The sequence below is a fragment of the Pituophis catenifer genome, unplaced genomic scaffold, assembly GCF_029215685.1.
Source record: "Pituophis catenifer annectens isolate HBS135680 unplaced genomic scaffold, rPitCat1.0.hap2 SCAF_2, whole genome shotgun sequence".
NCBI lineage: Eukaryota > Metazoa > Chordata > Lepidosauria > Squamata > Colubridae > Pituophis > Pituophis catenifer.
This window is the reverse complement of record NW_027256882.1, coordinates 177,392,941-177,415,352: the sequence shown is the minus strand read 5'-3', so window position 1 is coordinate 177,415,352 and position 22,412 is coordinate 177,392,941. Positions and strand designations below refer to the sequence as shown.

The 22,412-nt window shown below is 40.7% G+C and overlaps 1 protein-coding gene across 1 annotated transcript; it reads left to right on the top strand.

Moving 5' to 3' along the window:
• The first annotated feature begins 5,634 nt into the window (after positions 1-5,634).
• On the top strand, positions 5,635-21,465 carry LOC139310926 (dynamin-1-like protein). The gene is made up of 18 exons (XM_070935208.1): positions 5,635-5,686; positions 5,871-6,013; positions 6,566-6,716; positions 7,960-8,006; positions 10,495-10,566; positions 10,660-10,746; positions 12,188-12,350; positions 13,119-13,239; positions 13,402-13,533; positions 15,123-15,329; positions 15,431-15,551; positions 16,779-16,934; positions 17,893-17,982; positions 18,464-18,562; positions 18,651-18,794; positions 19,246-19,355; positions 19,948-20,107; positions 20,592-21,465. The coding sequence occupies exons 2-18, from the start codon at positions 5,912-5,914 to the stop codon at positions 20,646-20,648; spliced, it is 2,019 nt and encodes a 672-aa protein (XP_070791309.1). The 5' UTR covers positions 5,635-5,686; positions 5,871-5,911; the 3' UTR covers positions 20,649-21,465.
• Positions 21,466-22,412: the final 947 nt, after the last annotated feature.

Sequence of the window (22,412 nt, the reverse complement as noted above, 5' to 3'; positions counted from 1 at the left end):
CACAACTTTATCAAAAAGTGCCTGATTACTCAGTCTACCATAGCTCAACTAATACAAGTTGTGAAAAAGATAACAGTGTCATATATCAAAAATATCTCAGAAACTACCAAGAGACCATTATAACTACATGGCATCACTGTAGCACACAAACTAACTAAAACTCTCCAAAGCATCTTAAGTAAACCAAAAGACCCAGCAGCCCCAGAAGAAAAAACAGGAGTTATCTATAACATACAGTATAAGGACTGTAACAGCCATTATGTAGGACAAACAGAAGACTAGCAGAACACATCCTTGAATACCAATTAGTAGTCAAGACATGATCAAAACTTCTTAATTTCACAACCCATGGACAGACTCAACCATAGTTTCAACTGGGAAACTGTAAGCAAACTAGATCCATCCAAGTCCCAAAACATCAGAGAATTCTTGGAGGCCTGGCACTCAGACAAATCAGCCATCAACAGGCACAGAGATAAACAACATTTACATACCACTCAAAAGAGTCAGTCAAAAAATCCAAAAGGAAACAAAAAAAAAAAAGAAAAGAAAAATACCTTCTCACTAGCAATCAATACCCATATGAGCAGAGAATAACCCCAAGATTAACATCTAGACCAGGGGTGTCAAACTCGATTTCACTGAGGGTCACATCAGAGTTGTGTTTGACCTCGGGGGGTCGTGGCCGCATGGCCAGCTCAATGTCACTCATCAAGGCTCCATTTTTGGCCGTGACAGCCTCTTGCAGCCCTCTGCCAGCAAAAACAGAGCCCGGGGGTATGTGCACAGCCCACCCGGGCTCTGGTTTTGGCCACAACGGCCTACTGCAGCCCACTGCCAGCAAAAACGGAGCTTGGGGAGGTGTCCAGTGGCCCGCCCAGGCTCTGTTTTCACTGACAGAGGGACTGTGGGCCGGTCCTTCGCTGTTTTCAGGGCAGGCCCGTGGGCCAGATCTAAGTACCCTGCGGGCCTTGAGTTTGACACCCCTGATCTAGTCCAGCAATCAAGAAGTAAACAATACCCCAATCAAGGAATACCAACACAGACAAACAGGTTAACACTAAGTAACAATCCAATCAAGTAACCACTAAGAACACTCCCACCAATACAGACAGGGCAGTTGTTAACCGAGGCCTTGACTTATGACAACAATTGAGCCCAAAATTTCTGTTGCTAAGCAAGGCACTAGTTAAGCAAATTGTATCCCATTTTATGACCTTTTTTGTTACATTTCTTAAGCAGATCATTGCAGTTGTTAAGCAAATCATACAGTCATGAAGTGAAACTGGCTTTTCCCATTGACTTTGCTTGTTGGAGGCTGGCTGGGAAGATTACAAATGGTGATCACATGACCTGGGACAGTATAACTGTCATAAATACATACAAATTGCTAAGCACCCAAATTTTGATTGTGTGACCATGGGAATGCTGCAACAGTCGTAAATGTGAAAAATGATCATAAGTCACTTTTTCAGTGCTCTTGTAACTTTGAACAGTCACTAAACAAATGGTTGTAAGTCAAAGATTTATCTGTAGTATATAAAAATAAGAGCAAAGCCCACTTCCTTTTCATACAGACAAGCTATATGACATCTTAGACTTAACAATTGTTGATAAGAAAGACAAAAGAACTATTGTGGCAAAATAATGCAGAGATAGTATCACTAATAATAGACCTCTTTGGGTGTAATTCCAAAAGATCTGGAGCACCACTTGAACACCATTGCTATTAATAAAATCACCGTGATCAGTTGGAAAAGGCAGCTTTACATGGAACAGCTTACATCCTGCAACGATGATTTCTTTTAACACCATGAAACAATATCTGCCTATCCTAGGTCCTTGGGAAGCACTTGATAGGTGGATAAAAATGCCAAATCCAGTTTATATATCTGTCTGACTATGCAATGAACCATTATAATAAATCTAATAAATTATAAATATTCTACAGGGTGACTCATTATTACCTAATTTAGTAGTCTCACTTTCAATGATTTTGAAGAAAAGAAATCTTGAATACCAACAGCAAAAAAAAAAATGCTAATAAAATATCTCATTTGCTTTATATGGATGATTAAAAGCTTTATGGAAAATCAAATTGAAATCTAGTAATGGACAAACATTAACTATTTTAATACAGATACAGCAATGCAATTTGACCTAGAGAAATGTGTTATTGTAATCATAAATTGGGGTAAAATCACAAATAATAATGGAATTGAAATGTTGAATGCCCAAATCAGGATATAGTTAACAAGTATCTGGGCATTTTACAGTTGGATATCAAGCATGGAGAAATTAAAATGTGATCACTAAAGAGTGAGGTATTGTTCCAAAGAGTGAGGTATTGTTTTGCCAAACCTGGACTATACCTATTATATGATACACTGCTGGAAATATTAAGTGGACTCAAGCTGAACTAGACCAAAAACCAAGAAAATGGATGACTATTCACTATGCATTACATCCTGCCATGATATTAATAAATTATACCTGTCCCACAGAAACAGGCAAAGGTTTACTTCAAGTCAAACAAACTGTCAAAGACGGAAAGCATGCCTGGCTGATTACATAAAAGACAGCCAAAAACAAGCATTGATGCAATTTAAAAATTATTGAATGTGCAGGAAACAAAATATGAATATCAAAATAATGTAATAAAAACAAAAACAGAATGCTGTGAAGGAAAAGCAATATATGGTCATTATTTACAAGAGTGAGGTGAAAGTGGATAAAGCTAAAACCTGGCAATGGTATGGGCTTACAAGTGGAATATTAAAAAAAAAATTGAAGGCTTGACTTTGGCTGCTCAAAAGCAAGCTATTCAAACTAATGCAATCAAGGCCAGAATTTAAATATCATCAAATGATTCAAAGTGCAGACTGTGCAAAGGGGCAGAAGAAACAGAAGATCATATACTCAGCAGGTGCAAGAAGCTTGCACAAATTGATTATAAACAACAACAGCCACCAAAATGATTAGCTGAAACATCTGTAAAAATTATCATGTGCCAGTACTGTTCTAAAAAATGGTGGAAAGATTGAGTTTAAAAGTAGTAAAAAATGAGCAGGTTAAAATATTGTGGAATTTCTGAACACTAATAATACAGATTTAAGAGTGTTAAAAAAGAAGAAAGTGTGGATAATTGATATGGCAATAATAGATAATAGAATTGAACACAAAGAATTGGAGTGGATCAGAAAATATCAAGATCTGAAAATCAAAATTAAAAGATTGTGGCATAAGCTGATCATGGTGGTCCCAGTGGTTATCAGTACAGTGGGTACCATACCAAAAAATCTTGGATGGCATTTAGAAAATCTGTGCATTGACAAATTTCCCATCTATCCATTATGGAAGTCCCCATTGCTTGGATCTGCACATATCCTATGCCAGTAGATTACAATATTCTAGGTTCTTGGGAAGAACTGAACGCATATGAAGATCAACATCAACTAAAGAATTGGCAGCTGTGAATTTACAATGTTGAGTATATAATAATATAGTTCAAACTTCTAAATAATATATTGTTTCTTGAGTCTTTCAACTTAAATATATCACTTAACTCAAAAAATATGAATATTGAGGTTGCATAGACCTCTCAGTCCTCCCAAAGAGGGAACAGGACTCAAGTCTACTACATTGGCATGTTGTTGCTTACAGTGGGAAGAGGAAGAGGAAGACAGAAGTAGCTGGAAGATAACATACAGCCTGAATAGATGCCCCATCTTCATTTCTGTAGCTAAGGCTACTGCGAAAGAATCTGGGACATCCAGAATAGAACTTTTGAGCTCACAAAAGGCTAATCTATGACCTCAGTTACATAAAGCTCTAATGTCATGGCAGATAGTCTCCAGTATTACCAACTCTTCTGTTAATCATTAGTCCAGAGGTGGGTTTCAGCAAGTTCTGACCAGTTCTGGAGAACCAGTAGTGGAAATTTTGAGTAGTTCGGAGAACCGGTAGTAAAAATTCTGACTGGCCCTGCCCCCATCTATTCTCTGCCTCCCAAGTCCCAGCTGATCGGGAGGAAATGGGGATTTTGCAGTAACCTTCCCCTGGATTGGGGAGAGAATGGAAATTTTACAGTATCCTTCCCCTGGAGTGGGGTGGGAATGGAGATTTTACAGTATCCTTCCCCTGCAATGCCCACCAAGCCATGCCACGCCCACCAAGCCATGCCACGCCCACAGAAACGGTAGTAAAAAATGTTGAAGCCCACCACTGCATTAGTCCTAAACTATCATACTGTAGCTGGTGTCTCATATTCACATTCTAAATGCAGTGGATATTACATCGTATTTGGTGAATCATTTGCTTATTGAAAGCAAGTATATTTTTTTTAAAATGCAGGCAGTGTAGTGCAGACTATTCCCACCACCACCTGAAAGTGCAAATCACTGATTTTTCTTTTTTCAGCACCTGTTCAGATATGGCCACCTTTCCAATTATAAACATGGGAGGGGAAAGGCACCCCTACCACCATTTGAATTAGAAAGGGTCTCACATATCATGCTGAACCATAGTTTAGTTAACCATAACTTTTCAAATAAACATTTAGATGGATTCATCCTAGCATGCTAGGCCATTAATCACAGATATCAAGACACAATGGTGGAATCTGAACAATCTGCTACTGTATTAATAGCAATAGCACTTAGATTTATCTACCGCTTCACAGTGCTTTACAGCCCTCTCTAAGGGTTTACAGAGTCAGCATATTGCCCCCAACAATCTGGGTCCTCATTTTACCCACCTCAGAAGGATGGAAGGCCGAGTCAACCTTGGGCTGGTGAGAATCAAAGGTAAACCAAACAGGCTATGTTTATTATTTATTTCTTAATCAAATTTATAAACTCACATAACATTATATGACTTTGTGCAATGATTAAACTTACCCAGATCTTAAAATCTTAATTGCTTTGCTATAGTGGAATTTTGGATTTTCATTGCTAATCATTGAAGTAGGATATGTTGGAGCAAATATTAATGCCATACCCAAAAACGTTGGCAAGAAAATTGCATGGACTTGTCCATGTAGTTACTAGGAGTCAATACTCGAATGGACCAAAAAAAAAAAAAAAAAAAGCTATGCAGATTTCAGCTTCCTTTTGTATCTAATTTACAAGTCTTCCCCAAGCCAGAGCTGCGTTGGACTACGATCCCCATAATTCCTAACCAGCACCGACCAAGATATTAGTCTCTAGCACATCGAAAGTAAAACAATCCATTGTCAGTATTTTAATTTAAAAAATACAAGGGGCGACTAACAAAACAGAGGCTGCTGAGAGCCGTCATCAGTTTAACCGCCGTTCCGAAAAGGCTTTTCGCTAGTCGCCATCTTACAAAAAAAAGAATTCTTGGCTGTTGCTATGGTTTCGGTTGCTAAGATCTTTCTATCTCTTGTAGCTTTCTCTCTATGGTCGTGTCTTTGAAAAGCTTTCAAGACAGGGGGCATGATTTGCTCCCGATTTGGCCAATGAAAATGTAACCTCGCCCTGGAAATTTTTTATTCTCCAATAGAGCTGAAGGCTTACTTGACGGACAGACGAAAAACCTATAGAAATCCAGAAGGTCGAAGATCTTGAGCAAATACAGCTAGGAAACGAGGCGGGCAAATCGGGGAATATTTCCTGATCGTGGCGTGAATGGAGCCGTATCCGGATTCAGAGTAAATAGTCTAAGGGTGAGTATTGGATGCTCGGCTCCGTTATTTGGGCTGGATTTGTCGGGAACGGCTCAGGCCTTTACTCGGAGACATGGGACGGCGTGCTCTTTGGAGGGGAGGGGAGAAAACAAGGCTCCACGGTGGCAGGGGGTTCCCGCGACTTCCCATTTCCTTTTGGCTAACCGTCCTTTTTACTTTCTAGGGAATAAGAGCCCCCTTTCTACGAGCTGCACCGTCGTCACTATGGAGACTCTTATCCCTGTGATCAATAAACTGCAAGAGATTTTCAACACCGTGGGAGCTGAAATTATACAGCTGCCCCAAATCGTGGTAGTTGGCTCTCAGGTGAGGTTCTGCCTCTATTTAGGCTTAATCCAAGCCCATTCTAAATAGCACGGCTTGTAGTAGCAATAGCACTAGCACTTAGATTTATATACCGCTTTACAGCCCTCTCTAAGCAGTTTACAAAGTCAGCATATTGCCCCCAACAATCTGGGTCCTCATTTTACCCACCTTGGAAGGCTGAGTCAACCTTGAGCCTAGTGAGCTTCGAACTGCCAAATTGCTGGCAGCCGGCAGCCAGAAGTAGCCTGCAGTACTGCATTCTAAACACTGCGCCACCACAGCTCTTAATATGACTAATGTTGGTTAAACCAACAGGTAAAACTTTTTGTCAGCTAAGCAAACTTCAATTTAAAGATAAAGTGGGAGCTGAAAATATCACTATTAATGGGCAAGTTTGAGATGATCTTAAGAAAATGAATTTGTGAGTATGCAAGGAGGTAAATCAACATGAGATGCCAGAACCATATTAGTAATATGCTCTTCTTCTAAACTTTTACACAAGTAAGAAACTGCCTTTTCTTTTTCTACCTGTAATGCTATTTATTTCCACAGAGTAGTGGGAAGAGCTCAGTGCTAGAGAGCATTGTCGGTCGGGATTTCTTGCCACGTGGCTCTGGAATTGTCACACGGCGGCCCCTGGTCTTGCAGCTGGTCCATGTACCAACCCTGGAGGAGAGGAGGCGGAAAGCTACTGGAGAAAGTGGTAAGGGAAAAGTTACTTCTTTTAGTGGCAAAGTAAAACAGAGATGTGAGCATTAAAACATTAACTCAGTAACTCTGATCCAGAAGATGGAATATGATTACCTAGAAGGGGCTGGCTTGGTTTCTGCCTTCCAGTACTTAAGAGTGTATAAATCACATCATTTGTTGACTCAAAAGGTTGATCACCAGGACCAGAGGTTTTGCCTTCTGAGCTTTCAGACTCGCGCTGGGGCCCATCTTCATAGAACTTCTCTCTAGTAGCTATAGCAATTTCTCCTGCTAGAGAAAAATTCCCTGAAGATGGATTCCAGCATGAGTCCAGAAGCTCAGAAGACAAAACCTCCGGTCCCAGTAACCGACCCAGATTGGATCATGCAGTATTATCCTAGAACACATATATTCACCTTCATTCGTGAAAAAGGTTGAGTTAGAAGGAATTACAATAATTTTGTCATCTTGAGCTAGAGTGGCTTGAGGGTCCTGCATAGTATTGCATAGTACTACATGGGTATTTCTGTGTCTGAAATGTGCCTGATCTCATTGTGCTGTTGCTGTGACTTATACTTGCATCAGACTTTGCAGTGCAAGTACAGAATTGTGACATTTACATAATGCCATTGGTGTGCCTATACCCTCGTTTTGGTTTTACTGCAATTTGCTGCAGATGCTGCCACATGATGTCAGTGGACAGGCCTAAGTTCCTTCCTCTTCCCATATCCTTTTCTTCAAAGGAATGATTTACTGAGGGTGGATATAAAGATTCTCCATCCCCAGTGAATATTAGTAATCCAAAACAGTTCCTTTGCATGATGACAAACAAGAATTGGGCAGGAAGCAACTTGTAGAAATTATTTCATTGGGTACAGGCTAAAAGGCTGGTGCTGCCTGATTCTGACTATCTATACTACCTAAATTCAGTGTCTGGGAATAACGGGTGGAGTATTGTTGCCTCATACGGAAAGAGTATGTTTGGTAAAATTGGACATTTTTGCATCAGTGAGCTGTCAGGTTTTCACTGGCACAACTGTACTGGTTATTTTATCTGACATTTTTGATAGAAGCAAAATCAAACACCAACAGACAGCATAGGAGAATGGTTACAAGTGTCGGAGTAAGGCTAGGGAGACACAAGTTTAGATCCTCGCTTAGTCACAAAGTAAACTGACCTAGGCATTGTCTTATAGGAAAATGGTACTGGAAAGATTCTCATATGTCTTTTGTTTTATTTTGCTTTTTGTCTGCAGTTGCCCAGACAGAGGAATGGGCCACTTTCCTGCACTGCAAGCACAAGGTACTGAGTGATGGGGCAAATGTGGAACTGTTTATGGTTAGAGTCAGCCCAGGCCAATTGGCAAACTGGCTACCTAATATGGCAAAGAAAAGCCTCACATTAATAGGGAAAAATGCCCCCCCAAGGGAAATACAGTGACATTTCTCAGGGGGAGCGGGGGAGGAATAATGGTGTTTGAGGGTTGAGGACAATCTCTCTTTTCCCATCATACAATAACACTGTTCCAGGGATGTCTGTTTTTCTCATTTTGTAAAAAACCCAAATGTCTCAATTTTCTTGTAAGAAGTAGGGATAAAATGAAATCCTTGAGGCAGCCCATATGAGAAAGAGGCATTCCCTTCTGTGGCACAATATAAGATCAGTGAGGTGGGGAGTGGAGAGAAAGACAGAAAGAGAAAGAAAGAGTTATACATCTGTGAACAGGTTTGCTTTGTCCTGCTTGTGCCTCCTTGTATGTTTGATGACTGGATTCCTGCATCATGTTGAGTGATGGCTTACTTTTAATGCGTGTTTGTTGAATAATCCATGTTATATACATAGCCCATTAAGACAAGGATTGCTTATCTATAGCTTGCTGAATCTCAATTGATGGAGTTCACATGTGCAAACTCATCACATGTGTCTTAGCATGATGTATGAACTTAATCATTTACTTGTTTTCTTTTTGATTTGAAGGCAGTTACTATTGTAGGAAAAAGGCTATTGTTGACTTTTTTCCTATATATCTCCTGTTACTCATGTCCATTCAGGGTTTCCCTTTCCTGTCGAACCATGGATTTTAGGCTCCATAAGAAGAGAGAATAAGGGCATGTAAGGTTATCGTTAGTGATATCACAGTCAGTGCTTTTCTCTTAATTGGTGGGAGAATTCCTTCCTGTTACCAAAATATTTTTGTCTTATTATCTTGTACAAAATATTAAGAAAATATCCCAACAGTGGATGCCAGGCAGAAGGAGAACCCAAAAGGGGGGAGGGAAAATAGACAGACATTCCAGTCTTTCACTAAACAGAATTTATAATGTCAAAAATCTTAATATGTTGGAGAAATGAAGATAGAGATAATATTACAGGCAAATATAAAGTTATTCACTTATGAAAGAAAGAAATCCATAGATGTAGGAGATGATAATGATATTTATGAAAAGGATCTTGCAATAAACATTGCTTGCAAACAAAATATGAGTCAGCAGTGTGATGTGGGCTGCTGCAATAGAGAAATACAGCTTTTGGATGGATCAATGAGTAATTTCTAAATTACTGGAAATAATGCTTCTCAATTCCGCAGTGGTCAGCTGTTCACCTATTGCATCCAGTTCTGGGCACTATACTTTCAGAAAGTTTCAGAGAAAATGACTGCAGTGGGCCAAGAAGATAATCTGGGAAGTAGAACATAAATTCTATGGCTAGAGATTGAAGGAGCTCAGTATGTTTAGCCTTGAGAAAAACAACAACTGGAGAGAGTATTCAGTGTTCTACAAATATTTGAAAATACTTCACACAGAAGACGGCTAAAGCTTGTTCCAGAGCATAGGGCTCAAAATAATGCATTTAAATGATAAGAAGGCAGGATCTGATCGTTTTAAGAGAAATCTCTCAAAGTAACCAATTATTTTCCCTTACATTGAGTGTGTTCAAGTTGAGGTTGAATAGAATCTGTCTAACGGGGGATGGTCTTAATGGCCCTCCTTCCAATTCTCTGGTACTGAAGGGAGCAGTCAGAAAAGAATTCTGTCTGGAAAGGAAATCCAATCATTAGCTTTGGATATTTTTTCTTTTCCATAAGCTTTCTTTTGACTGCATCACTTACTGCTCCTGGGAAAAAAAGTCTCTTCATATCTCTTTCTTTTTAAGGTGTAAATGTAAATAAATACATAAAGTATGCAGATAAGGATTTATTATCTTCCAGATCTTACAGATTTGTTAGAATAAAGCCTGTCATACTGTGCTTAGTGCTCACCTAAGTAAGTTGACTCATTTGGCATGTGGTAACTTATTCCAAAGTTGCTTATGATTTTCACTCATATTGAAAGAATATTAACTCCTATACTTTATTCCTCTTTTTAAATTAACTTCTTCCCAAGGTTGTGTCTTCTGTGCCTTGTCCTAAGCTCATGTGGAATTAAAGCCATTGTTTTCAACAATGTGTTTATAGAATGAAAGCCAAGCACTTTCAAGCCCCCACATCTCTCTTCTATTCTGCAGCTGCTGATTGTTGTTTTTGCCAGAAAGTTTGGAAGGTTTTGGCTTTTGCTTTTTATTCAGAGTTATAACATGATGTATTATATTTAAAATGTTTGAGGTGGAGTACTTCTTGGGCTCTATTCTTTCTTGGTTTCTCCTCTTCCGCTCTCTGTTCCCTACTCCAGTTCTGCCACAAGCAGGCAAGATGGGGAAGAGGATCAATAAAAGAGCAGGAGAGCAAGTGCCCTTGCACATTCTCCTGCAGCTTCTGATGTTAGAAGCCTTTCTGTTTGTTCTCTTTCTCCAGACTTTTATGGATTTCATTGAGATTCGGCAGGAAATTGAGATTGAAACCGAGCGGATGACTGGGACCAATAAGGTACTAAGTCTGAGTTCTTTTCTGGTGGTGTGTGAGTCCATTGGTCCAAATGCCTTTTTTGTGTCTTTCTCTAATACCTTTTCTTGCTTCCAGGGAATCAGTCCAGAACCCCTGTACTTGAAGATCTATTCACCTCATGTGCTTAACTTGACGCTGGTAGATCTTCCAGGAATCACCAAGGTGAGACACTTAGAAATGGTGCTTTCTGTTGCCCATGTCTTAAGGCAGACCTAGAAGTTATTGGTTATTAGTTGACTTCCCAAAGACCTTTAAAGGCAAAACTTCTTCAGCAATATCTGGGCAATATGTAGCCTTGGGCACCAATGTACCAAGTGATGGATGGTCTCCCTCCTGTCTCCGATCTACCACTTTTTCCTTAGGACCACTCCTTTTAACCATTTGGTCACATTGGAGCAGAAGAAAAGCTGGGTTACAGAGATGGTGAGCAGAAGATAAAAAGAGTGTAAATGAATAACAGATGTAGGATTGACTGTTCTTAGCACACCACTATATTAGTTTCAGATAATAGTTTCCATTGAAGGCCTGACCTTTCACAGAAAAACTCCCCAAATCCTGTGGCTACAACTGGAAGGTTGTGTGGTTTGGGATAAAGTCTCTCCCACAGACTGGCATTATGTACTTGAGATGAAATTAGTCACCTTTGTATGGGTGATAGAAACAGTATTGGTAGCTTTGTTTTAGCTAGAGTCAGCTTCAGTGGAAAGGCGTGTTTACTTGAGGTAGCCTCAGTGCTTGGCATAAATCTGGCCCTGGTCTGGAGCAAAAGAATCCCGTTTTTCTCATTTGCTTACTAAAAGCCCATGTGATTCTCTCCAAGTTTCTGCAGCTCACTTGTGTACATTTATGGTTAAAATAAATATATATTTTTCAATTGAATTCTGCAGGCAATATAAAATAGATCAACATATATGGGATGATCTTGTTTAATTTGTTTTGCTTATGCTGAGCATGAAGAAGGGGCATGTACAAACACCTTTCGGCCTTTTACAATTTGAACCCTCCTTGACCTCGCATATCTAAATTTACTGTTGTTGCTAAATCAATTCTAAAGCATGTTTTGTTAGTTCCTAGATTCTAGGATAATGTTCTGCAGCCATGAGGACTAGAAACGTTCTTCTTTTCAGGCCACAGAAATGTTCCTGGGTTAGATGATATGGTTTTCACTGAAGATAATACAGTTAGGAATTGGACGGGCATATTTCTTAAATATGTGCATCCATGTTTTTAGGCTGCAGATATGTGAATTCAGGAGTCCTTTTGCATCTCCAGTTTAGTTCTGTTTTTCTTCTTAGAGTGAGTGATATGAATCAAGAGTTCTTGCTCCCTCTTCTCTGTTCCTCTCTTGGGTGGAAACAGAGCAGTAAACAAGAGTGCTTAGTATGGTGTGATGCAGTTTGTATTGCATTATTACCTTCTCAATTCAGAGTAATTGAATAAGTAAACATAAGGAAGTTTCCTAAAATTGTCCTTTTCTAGTTTCATAATAACTTTGATCTCTTTTCTTAATAAAATGTGTTACATTTTTTACATTTTGCTGCATGATACTTTAGGGCTTGGGTGACTTATAAATCTCTCAGATCCAGTCTTTGCAATATCACAGGTGCCTATTGGAGATCAACCTCCTGATATTGAGAATCAAGTCCGAGATATGATCTTATCCTACATCTCCAACCCAAACTGCTTAATCCTGGCTGTCACTGCTGCCAATACTGACATGGCCACATCAGAAGCGCTCAAACTAGCACGGGATGTTGACCCTGATGGTATGACTATATTTGTACTTGAGGAGGCGAAATCAGGAAATTAGGATGATAATAGTCCATATGGAGAACCATGGGATGTTATAAAATAGTCCTCTCTTTTTGAAGCTCAGGGGAGTCTGATTTAGTAATGCCAGCAGAGTAGAGCTGAATATTTATTTGTTGTCTGAATGTTAAGATCCATTCTTAAAATGATGGCTGATCAACAAGAAGGGGAATAAAGCAGATGGGTGACAGGGTGAGCTGAAGGAGCACTTTTCTCTCCTTGTTTATTTACATTCTGTAAGATCCAGCACAATGGACTTGCCCCAAGTTGCATTGGTCAGACAAGGCCATCAGAGTGGCCTAGCAAGCCTGCCTCTTTGTTGTAACAGCTGCCCTCTGGAACACCATCCCTGAAGATTTCCAATGCTCAGTCTTTTCAGACTTGAAAACCTGGCTTTTTTCCCAGGCTGTGGGATAGAATGGGGAAAACATGAGTGGGTTCCACCTGGATTAGATTATACTGGTGTATTTATAGTGTATGCTTATTCCTTCAATTGCGATCATTTTGTAGTTTTCTTGGTTTAATGTACTACAATCTTGTTTTTAATTTGTACATCACCCAGAATCTCTAATGAGTTGGGCAGTCTTAGCAATCTAAAGTATAAATACATAAATTGAATGAATGCAAAAGATATGCAGTCTTTGGAGCACACAAGGAATAAAGGAACAGCCTTTGTCACCCTTTCCCCTTCTGATATCACTAACTGGAGAAGAATTTCTCTGCAGGGCGAAGGACACTGGCTGTGGTCACCAAACTAGATCTGATGGATGCTGGGACTGATGCCCTAGATGTATTGATGGGCCGAGTTATTCCTGTCAAGCTAGGCATCATTGGTGTGGTCAACAGGTCAGTGGTGATGCATGCAGGGAACCAAAGAACTTAGAGTGGGTTCCTATGCTAGATGGATTGCAAAACCTCTTCCTTGCCAGAGCAGGTTGTTGCTGGTGGGTGAATCCATCAAGCAGATTTTGTTAATTGTCTAGATGATGTTTTTGCTTCCTGTGATAGGAGCCAACATGATATCAACAGTAACAAGAGCATCGGTGAGTCTCTGCAGGATGAGCAAGGATTCATGCAAAAGAAATACCCTTCACTTGCCAATCGCAATGGCACACGTCATTTGGCCAAAACTCTTAACAGGTGAGAAGGGACTGGGGGGTGGTTGGGGATTGACCAGGAAATCCTAGATAGAATGGGACCAACTGCTTTGGGATGCTTGTGACTTACATGACTGTAACTTTGTTGCTTGTATCCTTGCGATTTATATTCATATTGATTGTTTCCTAGTATGATTTGATTGCTTATTGTACCGTATGACTGTCACTGGGTGTTGTGCCTTGTGATTCTTGATGAGTGTATCTTGTCTTTTTATGTACCCTGAGAGCATATGCACCAAAGACAAATTCCTTGCGTGTCCAATCACACTTGGCCAATAAGAATTCTATTCTATTCTGTTCTCGTCTGTATAGAAAAGAACCACTTTTGTCCTTTACTCTGAAGATGACAGCCTTAGTGGATTAGATTTAAGTCATGTTCCCTCAGCAACTCAGCAGCAGTCTCTTGGAGAAGCAGCAGCAGCAGCTTCATTCCTGATTAGACTTCCTAGCAATTGGTACTGAGAGGCTGTGACAGTTGTAAGATCTAATCATCATGCTCTAGAGCGCTGAAAGCTTTATCTTTTTAGGGTTTTTTTTTTAAGGAAGGAACACATAGACAGCATCCCTGTCCCCAAGACTGACATATTCATTGGGCATAGGATCCGGTGCCCATAAAAATGTTTCGCCCTGCACATGCCAGCTTTAAAACAAAATCTCAAGTGTGGAGTCCTTAGTGCTCTCTGAGCATGGTTATTTGCTTGTAGATCTTTTGTTACCCAACTAGGTAACATCAGTGTGAGGGAGTGTGGGGTTTGCTCCCTGTGTTGGTTATACACAGTAGTTTGGCCTCCTAGTGTTGGTGGAGATGTACATTGATGTACTTTTCTCCTTAGCACTTTCTTGATTAGGGTATTGTTTTCTGCTTGATTGATTGTCTGGTGGTAATTCCTGCTTATCTGGGTGAGAAGACCACACTGCTACCCACACTGGTAAGGCAAGCTACCATATAGAAACAAGGAGCAAACCACGTAATCATCAGCACTGATGATGATAATTAGTTGGGTAATGAGAGGTCTGCAATCAAATAACCAAGCTCATAGAGCACCAAGGATTCCGCAGTTCAACTCTGAGCTACATTTACTCTCTTCTGTTAAAACTTCAACTAGCATTAAAATTGCAAAGTGGGAGCTAGGAATTGTAAGAGGTATTCTGGGCAGAAATGCTGGGTGTTATTTTGAAGCCACGATTGTGTGTGAACTCCTCCTTGCCTTGCCCAGCATTTGTACATGAAAGGAGAATCCCACAGAAGTGTTTTCAACCTGAATTGCAACTTTCCAGAATACCATCCTTCCTGTTCCTAAAATCATTAAACCACTCAGCAGCAGAGTACAAGTATAGCATAACACATAGAAAGTTGGAATCGACTCAGGTTTCCCTCCCCCCGATTAAATCTTGTTTAGCCAAGAAGTGAAGATTCAGTTCAAGTGAGTCTTCTTTCAATCACCTGTATGTTGGCCTGTTTTGCCTGGTATTGTCTTCTCCAACACTTTCGTTTGGTCATTTGGAATCTTATTCCTGAAAGTAGGATGCTTTCCTTAAAAGGCCAAGCTGATGCCCTTCTACCTTTTCCAGGCTGCTGATGCACCATATCCGCGACTGCCTGCCTGAACTGAAGACGCGAGTGAACGTGCTCACAGCTCAGTACCAATCAGTGCTACAGAGCTATGGGCAGCCCATCGAAGACAAGAATGCCACTTTGCTTCAGATCATCACGAAGTTTGCCACCGAGTATTGCAACACCATTGAGGGTACAGCACGCAACATTGAGACCTCTGAGTTGTGAGTGAAACCTCTAGTGAACAATATGGCAATGGAGCTGAATGTGGGATAAATAAGCTGGCAGTGGGATGCTGAGGCTGATCTGCTTCTCTGCTGGCCAGGTGCGGTGGTGCCCGGATGTGCTACATTTTCCATGAAACCTTTGGACGCACTCTGGAGTCCATTGATCCGCTGGCTGGACTTACGATGCTGGATATTTTGACAGCCATTAGAAATGCCACAGTAAGTTAATAAGATCAATCCTGTCCTCCAATGCAAGGCTGTCATCCATTATCTTTTGCTTTCATCCATGTTCTCCTTTTCCAATTATACAAGTATATTGCACAAGAAAACATTATAGTGTTGGGAATTCACCTAAAATTTTGCTGCCCCTATAATTTAGAAGGGGGATGGATACAAGCCAAGCTTCCTTCCACTGCCAACTACAGTAATGGGTAATGAGATCTTGGCTTGAAGCATTGTAAGAATTAAGAGTGGTTGCCTATCCTGCTGAAAGCATAACATTCAATTGCAGTTGCTGCAGGCAAACTCTTCATTCATGTAGCCAGAAGAAGGACAACATATTCCCAAAATGTACATGCTTTGATATATATATGTGGGTATTAGTATTTGTAGTTTCCAAGCAAACACCCAAGCTATTAAAGCCAGTGAGCCAATAGAATGGATCTTGTCTCCAGCTTCAATAACAATAGAAGACTTGGTAGAGGATTAACAGAGTTGGAAGGGACCTTAGAGGTCTTTTAGTCCAAATTCCTGTTCAAGCAAAAGACCATATACCATTCTGGACAAATGGCTGTCCAATCTCTTCTTAAAAACTTCCAGTGATGAAACACCTACAACTTCTGGAGGAAAGCCGTTCCACTGGTTAATTGTTCTGTCAGGAAATTTCTCCTTATTTCTAGGTTGGTTCATCATCCAGTTTCAGTCGTCATTCAGTTTCTAATGAGAGATGTTTTGGTATACCAGAAGGAGGAGAGTAGTGGGAGCGAATCTGTCTGTCCCAACTTAGAAGTAAGATAGAAGAAGGCAACAACTCTATGCTTTCTTGGCATATTTAATTTCTCCCAAGATGTCCAGTTCTATATTAAGTCCCTTTTTTGCTACTACATGGAATGTCAAGAGCTAGCCTTTCTCATGCAGGTCGTCTTCTGTACTTTTGGTACAGTATCAATTTGTTCTCCTGGAAGCCACTATGCTGTCTAAATTATAGAAGAAGTCACTGCTTAAAGGACATTTTGTTGACTGGGCAATGCTATAGCTAAACTTCGGCCCCGTCACATGAGGCAGGAACAAAATGCATGGTAAAATTAGCAACACTGGAAGTGTGTATTTGAAGTTAGGCCAAGTTTGGGGAGACTGAGCTACTTAGAACTTCAATTGATCGAGTCTCCTGCATAGGATTTTTCCCCGCCACCAGTTTTTGAAGATGCTTCTCCATCTCTCTGGCAGGGTCCCCGCCCAGCTCTTTTTGTTCCTGAAGTCTCTTTTGAGTTGCTGGTGAAACGTCAAATCAAGCGATTGGAGGAGCCAAGCCTTCGCTGTGTGGAGCTCGTGCATGAGGAGTTGCAGCGCATCATCCAACACTGTACCACCTACAACACACAGGTACCGTCTCGCTTGGCCTGTGATCAACCAGCCTCCATCCCCAGAAGAAGGGAAGGGCTCATGAGTGGGTTCTGGAGCGGCATTCCGATGCATGTGAACTCTCAAGGACTGTTTGTCATCTTTCCAAATGCCCAACTGTTACAAACCTTTTAAGAGAGCATCCTTCAGTGAGGGAAAGTTCCAATATACAGATGATCCTCAACTTACAACCACAATTGAACCCAAAAACTTTGTTGCTCAGTGGGACAGTTAAGTGAGTTTTGTCCCACTTTACTACCTGTCTTGCTGCAGTTGTTAAGTTAGTAATGTGATTGTTCATTGAAATTTGACTTTGCTTGTCAAAAGGTGGTGACATGAGCCCAGGACACTGCAACAGTCATAAATATGAGTCAGTTGCCAGGCATCTGAATCATGATTACATGGCCATGGGGATGCTGCAATGGTTGTACGTGTGAAAAACGGTTGTCACATTTTTCAGTGCCGTTGTAACTTCAAACGGTTACTAAATAAATGGTTGTAAATTGAGGACAACCATAATCAGTTGGTCTTACAAGTTAAGTAGGAAAACATGTTTACCTAAATAAATAAATATAATTTTCCATCAGATCAGTTGTCATTGAAGAAACACTTTACTGGGTGGTCTGTAATGGCTTCTCTTAAGGCTCCACTGGTAATTTTGCCCTCCATTTATTTTCAATGTCAATGTGACATGCAGTGATGCATGTCACACTGACTGTGATAATACAGATAGTAGTTTAGACCTCTTGATTATTTTAATGTTTTAATCTGTGCATAACATACAGAAATATTTTAAAAAACTTAATTGGGGAATCCATTTTAAGCACTGTAAGCTTTCCTTCCTTCCTTCTTTCTCTCTAGATATGTATGTGTGTAAAGCTTACAGTGCTTAAAATGGATTCTTCAAGGCATTGTCTTATTTGTCTGTCTTTATCTTTAGGAGTTGCTGCGTTTTCCCAAGTTGCATGAGGCCATTGTGGAGGTGGTGACAGGAGTCCTTCGCCGGAGGCTGCCCATCACCAATGAGATGGTAATTGGGGCTTTTTTGCTATGAATAAAAGTATGGAATGGTCCTTGCTGCTGCACATTTCTTCCAGAGGCTTTGAAGCTGGTGGGCGTATCTGGAATTTAGAGTAGTATATACACTCTCATATGGCAGCTGTTGTGGTAGACATGGCTAGTCTGAAACCACCAGACAGCAAAGTAATAAAGTTGCACATTATTGCTGCCTCTACCTATTTCCTACTATGAGCCCAGAATGTTGTCTAACGTTTCAGCTAACTGCAATGTTGTCTGAGGAGCTGAGTATACTTCCAAATGACATATTGGGTTATTTCTATTTTTTATGAACTATTCTGGGCTCCTTATGAGGCCTAGAACTAGTATTGGAAATAAACATGGTATTTAAGCCTGATGTTTTGTTTTGGAGATCTTGGGCATTATTGAACTTGGATTATTGAGCCCAGTGCCACCCACCAGATACCTTAGGCCTAATAATGCCTCTCTCCTAGGTGCATAACCTGGTTGCCATTGAATTGGCCTACATTAATACCAAGCACCCTGACTTTATAGACACGGCACTGGTCTCTGCCTCAGTGAGCAGTTCTAAGGTAACTTTTCACGGATGCCCTTTCCCCTGTCCTTAATGTCTATCTTTGTCTTAACTTGCAGCTTATTCTTGCATTTCTTCCAATCTAGAGTGACACTGCTATAGATGGTACCTGGCGATGGAAAAGTGAGAAAGTAGAAGAATCTGGCACTGATGATAGGCCTAAAGGATCCTCCCACTCTTTGGTCTATTCTAGCCCCAGCCGGTCCCATGAAGTCAATCTACTGGACACGGTCAGCTGGGATAAACCTGGGAGGAATAGGGAGGAAGAAAGCAGGTGGGCTGGCTAGAACTTAAGCTACTTTTAGGAGCAAAGAATGTTGCTAGGAGTTGCAATGCAGGAACATAAGGATGAATTGGAAGAAGTGCCAGTATTTGCATTAGAGGTACATGATCTTACATTTAGGTCATTGCTTTTTGCCCCTATAATGTAGACAACTTTGGTTTGTATTTATGTGGCAGGATGGATTACTGTAAAAGGGTACATCAGAATAAGAGAGTTGGAAGGGACCTTGGAGGTCTTCTGATCCAACTCCCTTTCAAGAGGAGACCTTATACCATGTTGGGGAATAGATATTATCATCTCAGCCGAGGGTGTAGAATCTTGAATAGCTGCTCTCCCAGCTAAACTGCCATTGCATTTGGTGAACGGTGCTCACAGCCATTTCCCCTGCCTCTCTCTAGCCCATGCCAGCAACGCGGAAGTTAAGCCAGCGTGAACAACGAGACTGTGAGGTAATCCGGAGGCTTATTAAGTCCTACTTCCTCATTGTGCGCAAAAGCATCCAGGATAGGTAAGTGGGTTAACAGGAAAATTAGGGTAAGCATTAGTGACTTGAGCTGTGGCATCTAGATTTAGTACTCCTTCAGAAATGGATTTTCTGCTAGTGGAAGTTTGAGACTAAGCAGTGACTAACCTAACTAATAGTTTTTATGCAACTCCTTGTAGAAAAATTAAGACTTTGGCCATTTTTGAATGAGAGGACAGCCTTTCTTCCTCAACCCAACCCCTTAAAAGTTGTTTGGAGGTTTGGGAAACTGCTGTTCTCAAAATTCTTGGTCAGTTTCTGACAAATTTTCTGTAACTCCAATACACATGTGGTTTCTTGTTGCTATAATCAGAATATTTCATCTTCTGTAAGCACATCAGTTTCCATATGTAGTTCAAAGTATTTTGAATAACAAAGCATAACTTGAGAAGTACTACAGATGGAGATTATCGAAAGTACTACAGATGGAGATTACTATAGCAAAAGTGCTATAGTAATCTATTTCTGCTAGCAGTAGGAAAGATGAAATTATAATCAATAACCGTCAATAAAGAAATTGGGGATTTTCTTTTAAGAACCTGTGTCCAAATCAATTTATCTGCTTTTCATCCTGTAGTGTACCCAAAACCGTGATGCACTTCCTTGTGAACTACGTCAAGGACCATCTCCAGAGTGAACTTGTGGGCCAACTGTATAAGCCCCAGCTTCTAGACACACTCCTAACAGAGTCCGAGGACATGGCACAGCAGCGTAATGAGGCTGCCAATATGCTCAAGGTGATGGAGGGCAGGGTTGCTAGAGGTCAGCTCTGGTTCAATGATGGCCAAAGAAAAAACGTGTTTCTGGCTCATCGGGAGCAGAACCAGTTTGCTGCTTTAAATCCTTCCCCAAACTGGAAGCAGCAACAATTCTTTCCCTAGAGTCTGAAAATGGCTGTGTTCCAATCTTTTAAAAGCCTTAAGCACCCCAAGTAGCCTTCTCCACCTTGGCTCCCTCCATGTGTTATCTAGCTTCAGTTCTGAGACAAGGTGGTGTAAGGTTGGGAAAGACTGGCCAAGATCCCAGGACCTATTCCAAATTCCATTACCACCAGTTTTTTTTCAAACCACCCATTTCTCAGATAGCTAGTTGACAAGTATTTTAGCTTTGTGCATACAGTGCATTAATTTTCAGTACCACACTAATGAAGTGTGGTACTGATCCCTATGCTGATTAGTTGTCATGTCCAAGTCCTCAGCCAAGTCTTCTGCTCTTTTGTAGGCATTACAGAAAGCCAGCCAAACAATATCAGAGATCCGAGAGACTCAGCTCTGGTGAGATGCATTCAAAGCTTCAGAAGATTCCATGTTGCAAGAACGTTACTCACCCAGAACCGTGCAAGTGTTCAGCTCTTGACCCCCATCTGAATCTTTACCATTTCCCAAATGGGGAAATCATCCTCAGTGATCAAGTTCTAGTTTAGAACAAGAGCGTGTCCCTATTTTAACTGTGTTGAATTGTCCGTGGTGCACGGATAGCATTTTGGAGCCGGCATATGGTGGCTCTCCCCTGCTACCTCATCCGTCTTCCATATTTTTCCAGTTTTGCTAGATTCACTGGTATTAAATTCCTGTTTTGATTGTCAAGCTTGCAGCCTTGAGTACTTGCTGAGTTTGGCCAATCTTTATTTATGGCAGATTTAATCTCGCTCTAAATTCTATGTATTTCCTGAACATGGTGCATTTGGTACATGTATTGAAATGAAACCTCTTGTCTGTGTTTGCTTAACTGTTAGGAACACACTGCTCTGTATTTGGCCTTGTAAATGCCTTTTATTCTCGTAAACTGCTGTACAGGTAAAAAGAGGAGCCTTTTGATAGATTAAAAATGCCTGAGTAACCTTGAATAAGAGAAGTGCTTGACTAGAGGGATTCATCTACTCTGGCCCAAACAAGGAGCTGATAATGCTGGATCTCACTCTGGACTGTGCTTTCACAAAACATTTTATCCAGGAGTCATGTGCAATAGTGTCACTTGTGGGAGGAGCCTTCACCTGCTCCTGGATGCTTGAGGGGTAGGGGTGGGAATCTGAACAATTCCCAAGTTTGCACGTATCGGAGCCAAGCAGGGACCAGGGTTGGCCTGTAAATTTTCATGAAATAAACAGTGGAAGATTGCAGTTGGTGTGTTTCATTTTCTTTAAAGGAAATCAAAAAAGTTGATAATTATAAGTTCCTATTAGGGTGCCTGGATCCCAACAGCCATCCAAAAATACAAAGTCCTGATGCTGGGCTTAAATTCTACATCCCAGAAGAAGGGACTAGAAAGCAAAATGATTTGAATGTGTTACAAAATGGATTTTTAAATGCTGTTGTAGGATGTGGAATAAAAGTCAAAATATGCATCTGGGGAATCTGAATGAATTTGATTGACAAGGATCGAGTTTTCCTTACACAAGCTGTCCAGGGATAAGTAAGCCATAACTATAAAGGAAAATATTTGTAGCTCAGGGTTGAAATGAGTGATAACCTGATGGTCTGGTTCATACATCATGTAAATGTCTTTTCAACATTCAGCAGTTAGTTCAAATTGGTGTGCAAAATTTCTGTGGCATTTTGGGGCTGGGGTTACTGCTTTAAGTGGTTTGGTGACACGTGTTTTTTCTTGTGTTATCCCTTGTACTTAAAAGGATGGTTAACTGACACCAGAGTTGTTTTTTCATATTTTGCTGCTAGTTGGATGGATGAGTGGAGACTGTTGTCTGCAGCACGCTCTGTAAACAGGTGGCTTGACACTTCTGCCCTTCTGGATGGCAGCCATTTCTGCTTGTAGGTGCACATTCCCAAAAGATAGTCTGGGCTTAAAAAAGCTGCACATTATAAGGATTATTGTGAGGGGGATCCATCGATAGGGGCTGCTCCCCTACAGCCTGAGCGGGTACAGCTTATAGGTTAGGCGGAAAATGCTACTAAAAACAAGCTCACGGCTGGCATCCTGAAGGCTGGAAGGTCTGTTGAATCAAGCTTCACACACTCAATTTGCTACATGACTAAGTTAGGCAAATAACACACAAGACAACCCTTTTTCACACAGCAAGGACAT